Genomic DNA, 11,379 nt, shown 5'->3' on the forward strand with positions numbered 1-11,379 from the left:
ATAATTTTTATATTTCATTTATATGTCATAAACATAAATTTCATATATATATATACATATATATATATCAAATCACTCCAGTCAATTCCTCACCATAATATATATGTGTATATACACACATATATAAACAGATATTTTATTGGTTCTATTTCTCTGGAGAGCCCTTACTAACACACAGTCCATGGATGAGGAACTGTGACCAGAAAAGTTAATAGAGACAATAAATGGTGGAGTCAGAATTGGAACTAAGGTTTTCTGACTCCAGTGCTGTCTTTTTCCATGTTGTCTCAATTAAAGATTCTAAAAAGCAAGAACTGGCAAACAGAATAAAAGACACTAAGACACTCTATAGACCAGAATCATACCCCGCGCACATGAGAGGGGTCAGGTGCCAAGTCTAAGTATGGTGGTTAGCGCCCTAAAGTGCACCCCAGAGGATTCATGACCGCATTGCCTTCACAACAACTTGTATCACATTGCCCAGGCTCTCAAAGACCTTCACAGTACTTTTTTGGGGGGGTGGGGGGGTTGAGGTAGCGGGGAGAGGATCACTATTGAGAAGTCATCTGAACTGTCCTAAGACAGCTGGGATTCTGTAAGCCCAAAGGAGATGTTATAAGCATCCAAAGTAAGTAAAACAGATTTCTGCTTTCATTGCTATAAACATATACATCTGCAATTTAATATTTTCTGCTCCTTTTTCCATCTTTAAGTCCAAGATAATCTTTATTCAAAATGTCATTTTCAATTAGCTCTCAGTCTTTGCTATATCAGGCAAAACAGTTTTCCTCCTCATTTCTAGAAGTCTTATTTACTAACATTTAATAACATATAACATGAATTGTTATAAACATACATGTATTAATTCACTATCCACACAAAAACTTTATCAGGCTGACACTACTGTTATCCATATTTTCCACGTGAGGAAAGTGAGGCACGGTGCCCAAGATCACACACTAGTAAGCAGTGGAGCTGAGATTCAAACCCAGGCACTCTAGCCCTGTAGTCTGTCTATATTTTTCACCACTGCATACAGCCTAGTTTTAATCTTTAAAGCTATGAACACTCTACCATGCAATATCAGGCATCTTTAGTTATAGAACCAAGAATTAGACAGATTACCAGTAAATTACATATTGACTGTCGCTAGAGATACATCCTACAGATTCTAGGTTATATCCTCCCTATTACATATCCAAATATATTATCTGATCACCTTGCCCAAGTTGGAAAAGGGGAAAGGAAGTAAATCCAGCTGATGGGTCTTGGGTATCGGTTGTGTGTTGGGGGGGTGAGGAGGGAGGGAGAGGTGGGACGTCAAAATGAAATCTGAGAGATAAATCTACAGTGAACCATGAGTGCCTAGAGCAGCCGTGGGCAAACTACGGCCCGCGGGCCGGATCCGGCCCGTTTGAAATGAATAAAACTAAAAAAAAAAAAAGACCGTACCCTTTTATGTAATGATGTTTACTTTGAATTTATATTAGTTCACACAAACACTCCATCCATGCTTTTGTTCCGGCCCTCCGGTCCAGTTTAAGAACCCATTGTGACCCTCAAGTCAAGAAGTTTGCCCACCCCTGGCCTAGAGGCTTCTCAAAGCAAAGCCATGCTGGAACTAAGGTATAAAGCCAGAAGAGTCAGATATTCAGGGAAGACAACAGTTGGCAGTTGGTCTAGATACATCCTGGGGAGAGGCACAAATGACTACTGTGGAAACCTGATGTGCTCTCAGTGCATACGTACAGATGGGTCCGGTCCATTTAAGCAGTCAGAAGAAGACAATCATACACGTGAAATATGATGATGTGACTGTCAAAGCTGGTGCACACTATGGAAGTCTGTTAGTATGTAAGTTAAACAGTAAGAACATGTTGGTAGTAAGTTGATGGAGACAAAAATATGGGATACGCAATGCAATTCAGGCCATAAATTTCCAAAGGGCCAATGATAAAATATATTGAGTAAATAACCTTTACAATAAAATTAATATATTATATATAATGTGTAAGCTGAAACAGTAAAAATCTTGACTAGTTGCAAATCCAGAAGATATCTGTGTTTGCTATGTAGCTCTTCAATATAATTCAACAAAGTAATGGATCTTCTAGTACAATGAGACTAGAAATTACAAGGGACTCAAATATCATTAAATTGCAATCCCACAAGGCACTAAAACACCTCTGTTTTACTAAGACAAGTCAGTAACTACAGCACCATAAAGAGCCATTAAGAAAGGAGCCATACTGACCAATAGAACATTGAGTGGAAGGAGACTGAGATAAGCTTACCATCGCTCCAGTTGGAACAACATGCAACAGTGATGGTGGACAAAGCCAGGGTGACCTCCATGGGTATAAAGGAAGTGACAGATGTCAGAAACACTGTAGACTTGGACTCTGTAGTCAAATTTGAGGAGGAATCAAAGATGACACTAAGATTTTAGGAAACTTCTTCTTCCTTAATAAAGTCTCTTACTTCTGAAGTTGGCACTAGGAACACCTCTGTTCCTAACCTCAGCATCCTTTGCTATCATCACCACTCAGACTTCAGGAGAGCAGCTGCTGGCCCTGGACACTTTGACTAAAGCTAATTAATAACTCTTCCCTTAAGTCATACCATGGTTCTCCATTTTTACCTCCACAGCACAACTGAGACAAAGCGAACACACTTAGAAAGACTTTACTAAAGGCTTGGGAATCAATAAAAAGAAAATAACCCCCAAAGATATCATGAATCAGAAAAAAAGTTACAATTTAGTCCTTTTCAGCCCATAAAGCACAGTGGGAATCAAGCCTTCCAATTTATCCTGTCTTTCCAGATGGTAGATTCTATTTTTAAGGTCCATTGCCCAGACACCTCTCCTCAACGTCAGACCATGAGAGTGAACAAGCACAGCCAAGTGATCTCTCCCACAGCCATGGTTTGGAATCTCAAGACCCGCTTCTCATCCAGCTGACTGACATGAGACATGACCTCGCTCTTTACCCTTGTAATTCTCAACAATGCAAACACGACCACGCCAACAAACAGCAAATACATCACACAGAACCCACCGAGTGCGTAAACACATCTATAGAAAGGACACATTCACAAAGATAGGAAAAGTTCCAAAAGGAGCTGATTAATGAAGGTTGAAAATAAAAGAAAGAAAAAAATACTAGAAGGGAAATGGGTTTGTTTCACTGGGGAAATGTTAGATTTAAGATGCCAAAAAAGCATCCAAGTAGAGATACATACCAAGTAGAGAAATGTTTCATCTGGAGTTTATAAGGAGGTTGACCCTGGAGATGTAAAAAATAAAAAAATTGAAGTTGTGGAAATATATAAGAAGAAAGTACAGAAAGAAGTGAGAGGAAGACAGACCCCTTGGCGATACCCCTACCACACGGAGTGGGAACAAGAGGAAAAGGGGGAATTGGCAGGACAGAGCCAGAAAGAGTGCAGTGTGATAAGGGCAGTGAAGAAGACACACTCAAGAGAGAGGAAGTGAGCCACAGTCCAGCATACTTTAGAGAGAATGGAGGAGGTTATGAGTAATAAAAGTTCATTGGGTTTGAAATAGAACATAGGTGCCTTTTGAGAGACAGAATTTAGTATAGTAATGGGGGAAGGTCAGAAGAGGGGGTGAGAAGTGACAGGCAGGTGGAGGCAGGGCACATGCCATTCATCCACAAGAACTGACAGTGCAGGAAGGAGAGAAAGAACCAAGACTCTGTTAGCAAAGAGACCTTGCCCACTGTGCTCACTGCTGCGTCTCCAGCACCAAGACCAATTTCTGGCATGTAATAGGTACTCAATAAATATTGTCCATTGGATGCTGTTTATTCAATAAATGCTGTTGTTTGATTAAATAAATGAATTAGTGCATGAATACAGTGGTGATATGTGAGGGACATGAGAGAATAATCTTGCTCTGGCGTGTGGGTGATTCAGGTACCAACGCTGGATTTATATTGTTTTAATACCTGATTACAAGATAAAGTCTGTAAGTGCAGTTCAAACCATTGGATTTAGTGTGGGTGAAGAATGAAGTTAGTCTTTTTGATAGTAATCTGAGGAAAAAGAGAATCTATCAAGCCAGATACTAGGTTGGGAGAGGCACATTGAGTGTATGCTCCACATTCAAAGTCTTTGGAAAGTTCCTATCTGGGTGTGACAATATAAAAAGGTTCAGCCAGCCCCAAGGTTCAGGAGGATGGGCAGCACTGAGAGCAGATAAGTGATGTGGATAAACTACCAAACACCGAGAAGGTTCAAGGGTGTGTTTTATTAGATGACATAGTATTCACTTTGCAGCGGTTCTCAACCTATGGGTCGCGACCCCTTTGGGGGTCGAACGACCCCTTCTCCGGGGTCACCTAAGACCATCGGAAAACACATATATAATTACATATTGTTTTGTGATTAATCACTATGCTTTAATTATGTTCAATTTGTAACAATGAAATTGGGGGTCACCACAACATGAGGAACTGTATTAAAGGGTTGCGACCTTAGGAAGGTTGAGAACCACTGACTTACAGTGAATCTAGAAAACAAATTTCTCATCCAGTTGTTTCTCATTTTGTTTTGATTCTGACAAAGGAGAATCTAGCTTATATAAGGTCAATAAGAGAAAACTGGCAGAGCACTACAGAAAGAAGGTACAGTTATAAGAATTGATATAATATAATTATATAAAGCCCTGGAAGAAAGGCGAGGCTATGAGATCCAAAGAGTTCGTTTTTACAAAGTGATATAAAAAAATTCGAGAGTAAAAAAGAAAGCCTATGTTCATTGCAGCCTTATTTACAATAGCCAAAATATGGAAGCAACCTAAGTGTCCTTCAATAGATGAATGGATAAAGAAGATGGGGTATATGTAAATAAAGGAGTGTCATGCAGCAATAAAAAGGAATGAAATCTTGCCATTCTTGAAGACATAGATAGACCTGGAGGTTATTATGATAAGTGAAATAAGTCAGACAGAGAAAGATAAATGCCACCTGGTTCCACTTATATGTGGAATCTAAACAGAATAAAGAAAATAAATGAACAAACAGAACAAAACAATAAAAACAGACACCAAAGGGATGGTTGCCAGAGGGAGGGGAATGGGTTGCTAGAGAAATAGGGGATGGGTGAAAAAGGTAAAGGGAGATATAGTGAATAATATTGAGTTAAGTTTGCATGGTGACAGATGATCTACACTAATAAAAGAGAGAGATGCAAATTGACTGTACCTTCGCAACACCCACCAGCCAATCAGGAGTGAGTATGCAAATTAACCCAACAAAGATGGTGGGTTAATTTGCATACGCAGGCTTCCAGTGGCCAGGGGCAGGGCGGGATGCAGGCCTTCCCCACCACCCCAGCCGCTCTGGGCCTCTGGGCCAGAGCGAAAGCAGTGCCAGCAGCCAGGGGAAGGAAGGTCCATTCTTGCACAAATCTTCGTGCATCGGGCCTCCAGTTACTAAATATAATATTGAATCACTATATTGTATACCTCAAACTAATATAATTAATATAAACTTTTTTTAAAGAAAAAAAAAAGTATATGGAAGACACTCCATTGAGGCTTATCCAGAAGTTAGGGGACAGAGTCAGCGAGAGGGCTTATGGAACACAGAAAGTTCACATCGCTGCTGTGGAGGGGCCACCTGAGAGCCTCATAAACAGGAGGGTTTCTGCAATCTGGTGGGGCTGGATCACTGGCATGTCCAGAAATTCCCATCAGCACAATTTAATAGTACCTACAGCAATACCTGGGACCTTGAAAAGGTTTTTTGCAGTTAGAGTTGCAGTCCTACACTTGAGCCAAGTTCAGCTCACCATAATGGATCTGCCACGAACCGAGTCGTAACAATGGGATAAACTCACACCTCATGGCAGAATCATCTCACAGTTTTAGAAATAGCTCTAAAGACAAGTGCTAGTCAAAGGAATCACAATTAACCCACTCTGCTTATTTTCCTTCAAATGGAGCCAAGTCGTACTGTTTTATATCAAGATCCTTAAGGTCTTCCAGATGGAAGAATTCTAGTCCAACCTCTCACCTATTATGACTTTACTTTTAGAAATCCGTGGCAGAAACTAACAACATACCCTGGAATCCATGTGCTCCTCTCCATTTCTCAGCTTCCTTTACAGTACACCTGAGGCCATGTGGCTAAACTCTGAACAATGGGACGTTGGTGAACCTGATTTAAGTCACTCCCGGGCCTGGCCCTATCTTGGATGAAGAAGGACCAGCAAACCTGCACCATATTAGACCCTGCTTGAGTGATGAATAATGTTCCATTATGTCATTCACTGACACTTGTGGATTTGTCCATTTCAGCAGCAGCAAGCATTCATTGCTTTTCAAAGAGTTGCCAGTTGTGCCAGAGCAAAGGATGGAGGTTATTATCATCCAAAGGATTAAAAAAAAAATTAGAAGCGGTCATGAAAGCTCATATTTAGAATATAGTAGCATCTCGCTTATCTAAAAGTGATTGGAGACATCTATATACATATAAAGCTAGCTACCTGAATGCTGAAAGGACCAGAACACCAGAGACCAGAACACCAGGCCCCTCGCCAAGGCTGGCCCCGCCCCCCAGGGAGCAGTTAGGGGTGTCCCTAGGCAATGGGAGCGAGTTTGATGGGGAAAAGTCAAAGAAATAGGAAGGTCTTAAGGGTCTGCGGGGGTTGGGGTGATCGGCCCAGAGCAGGTTTGGAGTGTGCTGGGGAAGGAAGAGGAAGATCTGATTGGAAAAGGGCTCAGCACAGTACCTTTCTCATTGCGAACCAGCCGTGGACTGAATGGGTGGTTGTTTCATGAGTGCGCTTGGGACCAACATGTTCATGGCAGCGGCAGGACTCCCGAAACTTCACTGATTCCAAATAGTAAACAGCTATCAACCTCAAAGAACAGAAAAATCCTCTCCCACTAGAGGCCCTGGATGTTGCAAGGCGACTGAAGGAAACACCACTTAAGGAGGAGCTAGAAAAACCAGAAGTGTGCGACCAGAGGATTGTGGGATTGTGGAGGACGCCTGAGAGCCTGCAGCTAGAACATGAGCCTGTTACTGCGCATGTACATAGTCAGCCCTATAGTCCTGTCTGGCAGTATCTGAATGTGACTACTGGCGGGAAATTATTTGAATTGAGGTTTGCTGTTCCCTTGAGGCGAGGAAGATCAGAATTAAAGGTTTCGTTTGTTACTTTGGTTTGAAGTGGAGGAAAATGGGATAGTGACGAATAAGAAACTTTGGAGACAGTGAAGGGCAGTTTGTCCAAACTGTTGAGAGCTCAGAATTAGAGTTTAATTGGTATAGAAATCCTGCTAATAGCACCTGATGCCTGAAATCTGAGCACTCTACTTAGAGGTTTTCCAGTTCAAGTTTTTGGAGACTGCCTATTAAAACATTCCTGGTTGGAAGGTGTTTGTATAGAAGCCTATAAATATTAAGTATTTGCTGTGTTTACCATGCTTAGCTCTCTGTAAGGAATATGGAATAATGTTAAGTGCCTCATGTTCTCAAGAAGCTTGAATTTTAAAATAAAAAATAAAGAAGAAATATAAATATTAAAAATAAAGAAAGAAGAAGCTTGAGTTTTAGGGGCAAAATCAGGCAGGCAGGCAAGCGGTTAAGGGTGATCAGGCAGGCAGGCGAGCAGTTAGGAGGACGCGTTCCCAGATTGTGAGAGGGATGTCCACAGGATCAGGCCTAAACCAGAAGTCAGACATCCCCCCCGAAAGGTCCCGGACTGCGAGAGAGTTCAGGCCAGGCTGAGGGACCACCCCCCCATGAATTTCGTGCACTGGGCCTCTAGTAACTTATAAAAGCCAAAGGGCGGCCCCTTCTTCCCCTCAACCAGGAAATACGCCTTTGAGGTCTTAAAACAACCGAGCCTGAGAGTGAACTACAGCTTCAGAGCTTCGCTCACTAGTTAGCCTCTCCGGCTCTATTTATTTTACTCAAGTTTTCTTGGAGTAAATAAACTAGTCTTGGCAATCTGGCTTGTTATTTCACATCAGACAAGAAATAGGAAATTGGAATCAATAAGTGGTGTGGTGCTAGAAGGAGACATATCACAACATCCTAAGAGTGAAGGAGGGATCAGAACTCCAAAAGGCAACACCCCCAAAAAGAAGGTTAGAGAGCCCCACCTTTTTGTTGTTAATCCTCACCCTAAAATATTTTTCCCATTGACTTTTTAGAGAGACTAGAAGGGAGGGGAGGAGGAAGGAAGAAAAGGAGAGAGAGAGATATGAGAGAGACATCGATTGGTTGCCTCCTGCACTTGCTCCGATGAGAGGGCTGGGATCAAACCTGCAACCCAGATAAGTGCCCTTGACCAGGAATCGAGCCCAGGACCCTCTGGGGCACAGGCTGACACTCTAACCACTGAGCAACCCTGGCCAGGACAAGAGCCCTGTCTTATAAAGGATGATTTGAGCCTCACTACTCTTCACGATCCTGAAAGGCATCACTGGAGGAGCTTGGCCCACAACAGTTAAAAATGGCTTGATTGCCGGGACTGACCCACAGACCCTGAGCGACGGATGAACAGATTGCTCCAATACACGTTTCTATGAAAGAGAGGGCTAAGGCGCTACTTGGCTATCGAAACCAAGTAGCCTTGTTCGCCTGCCTCCTTTAGCTTTTATTGTCATAACAGATTGAACTAAAATTAAGCTCTAGATACAATTAGCAGGTTAAGCATCCTTGAGAAAGTATATGCTTCTATAAGGTCAGATCTTTAAAGACTAAACATGGAGATTCTAGTAAAACACCCCAGGGGATCGAACTTGTTTGGAAAAGTCAAGGTAGGGGCTACCGCCTTCGGCAAGGTCCCCTCAGAGGCCCCCCGACCTTTCGGAGAATCCTCCTTACAGACATTCCAACTAAGTCCCGTGCTCCCCCACACTCGATGTCTTTAACTAGCCTTTTCAGGCTTCTAAAGAAGGTAGGACAAAGTGTGGGAAGTCTCTGGAAAGGGTTACTCAAAAACAGTTTCAGCGTTTACAGGCACGTATTTGTTTGAAAAACTAATTGTGCCCTGGCTGGCATTGATCTTTGGGTGAGGGTCAACCGAAAAATAAAATAAAATAAAACCTAATTTGTGAGGGCCACTTTACTTCCCTAGGATGCCCCATATGATGCTCAAAACTATGAGACATTGCCACACGCACATACTGTTTGAGAATGGGTGGTTCCTGCCCATTTGGGTAAACATATCTGGCATTCAGGAAGCCGGGGTTCCACAAGCAAAAGCAAGATCCAAGTATCATGTGAAACAGAAAGGACCCTAGAGATCATTCATTCAGTCCAAGCCCCTGGCAGAGCGGTTAGGTAGCCAGAGGGCACCCATGCATCTCACTGTAGAGGAGGAACTAGAGCCCGTGTTCCCTGATATCAAGCTGGGGTAGGACCACCCCATCACAATTCTCCTTCCCTGGACAGCCTCACAGCCGCTCCATCCCTTCTCCTCTGACCCACAGGCCCGAGGCACTCACCTGCAGAAAGCAGTGTCCAACCTGGGTGTGCTCCACCAGGGTGGCGTTGTACACCTGCCTCCAGAAGATGGGCTCGTTGTCATTCACATCATTCACGGTGATGCTCACCAGGCAGGTGGCAGACAGCGGGGGCTCTCCCAGGTCCTGGGCCACCACTCGCAGCTCTACAGCCTCCTGGACTTCCCTGTCCAGACTCCGGATAGTGCTGATCAGGCCGGTTTCGGGGTCTATGGTGAAGGATGGTGCGCACTCCGCCCTGGGCCGCTGAGCCTCTGGGCTGCAGCGCTCAGGGAGGTGGACCAGCTCATAACGCAGTTTGGCGTGGCCGGTGCCAGCCTCGTCCGCGTCGGAGGCGCTCACCCACAGGATGGCGGTGCCAGGGGCCGCGGCCTCGGATACGGAGGCCTGGTAATGCTCCTGGCTGAAGAGGGGCGGCTGGTCGTTGAGGTCGGCGATCCGGAGCAGCAGCGTCTCCTCCGTGCTCAGCGGCGGAGACCCCGCATCCGTGGCCACCAGTCGCAGATCATACAGGTCTCGGCTTTCCCTGTCCAGGGGTCCCTCGACGCAAAGGAAAAACACCCCTGGCGAGCCGCCAGGCCTCAGAGTGAAGGCCCCCTCTGCGCCCTCCAAGGTCAGAGAGATGGTCCTGTCCCCAAGGCTCAGGTCAGGTCCCCCAGCCGCCTCCTCTTCCTTCTCCGGGTCACCGTCCGCGTCGGACACCGACACTCGAGCCACGTAGTCGCCAGGCTGGGCACCTTCAGAGACTCGCGCTGCGCCCCCCTCGGTGAGGAACAGCAGGTGGATGGCGGGCCGGTTGTCATTCACGTCCAGCACGGCTATGGACACCCGCACCGTGGCTACCTCGGGCTCCGCACCTCCATCGCGGGCCTCGACCACCAGCTGGTGCCAGGCCTGAGCCTCGCGATCCAGCGGCCTTTGCACTCGCACCACGCCGCTCAGCTGGTCCACCGCGAAGTAGGCGGCGCCCCCCGATGGCCCGCCGCCGCCACCCGCCCCGGGCGCCTGCCGGGAGCGGATGCTGTAGCGCACGTGGCCGTTGGGCCCCAGGTCCCGGTCCGTGGCACGCACGCGACAGACCTCGGCGCCCGGCTGAGCATCCTCGCGCACAGCGGCGCGGTACTCGTCCTGCTCAAAGACAGGGGGGTTGTCGTTCTCATCCAGCACGCGCAGCTCCACGCGCAGGCGGCCCGTGCGCCGAGGGCGGCCGCCGTCCCACGCCTCGATCTGCAGCTCGTGTGCAGCCGCCGCCTCTCGGTCCAAGCGCCGCAGCAGCACCAGGTCTAGGGGCTCCAGGGGCGACGAGGACAGAGGCGACGGTGATGACCCGGGGATCCCATAGCGCAACTGGAAGAAGGGTCCTGCGGGGTCCTCGGAGAGGCCGGGCGGTTGCACCAGAGTGTAGCCCTGGGTGCTAAACCGCCCCGCGTCGGGGTCATGGGCACCTGGCAGGCGGAAAGCCGTGCCTGGAGGGCTGAGCTCGGAGACGTCAAGCCGCAGCAAGTCCCGGGGAAAGCGGGGAGAGTGGTCGTTGACATCGTTGACGTGGATCTCCACCTGCACCACGGCGCCCAGTAGGGTGGCGGCCACGAAGCTGTAGTGGTCCCGCCGCTCGCGGTCCAGGCTCCTGGCCGTACGGATGATGCCCGTGTCCGGATGCACGTGGAAGTCGTCCAGCAGCGGGGAGTCGTCCGAGTCCTCCGACAGAAAGAAGCCGCCCACCTCCTGTTGCTGCGCAGCCGGCAGCCCGGCGCGAATGTCGCCGACTAGAGTGTCCGGAGGCAGTCCCTCGTCCACGGAAAGGCTGAGGTTGAACACCTGGGCAGACGAGCCCGAGGCCGCCCACATCCACGCGTGCACGAAGAGCCCGA

At 46.8% G+C, this 11,379-nt stretch overlaps 1 protein-coding gene across 1 annotated transcript in view; it reads right to left on the minus strand.

Moving 5' to 3' along the window:
- DCHS2 (dachsous cadherin-related 2) overlaps positions 1 to 11,374 on the minus strand; it is a gene marked incomplete at its 5' end in the record, with an annotated part of 199,825 nt that extends 188,451 nt beyond the window's left edge. Inside the window, one exon of the mRNA XM_014543857.1 lies at positions 9,491 to 11,374. Coding sequence (XP_014399343.1) covers positions 9,491 to 11,374 — 1,884 coding nt within the window. The remainder of the gene's footprint in view (positions 1 to 9,490) is intronic.
- Between the last annotated feature and the right edge of the window lie 5 nt (positions 11,375 to 11,379).

Source organism: Myotis brandtii, unplaced genomic scaffold, assembly GCF_000412655.1.
Source record: "Myotis brandtii unplaced genomic scaffold, ASM41265v1 scaffold34, whole genome shotgun sequence".
Lineage (NCBI taxonomy): Eukaryota > Metazoa > Chordata > Mammalia > Chiroptera > Vespertilionidae > Myotis > Myotis brandtii.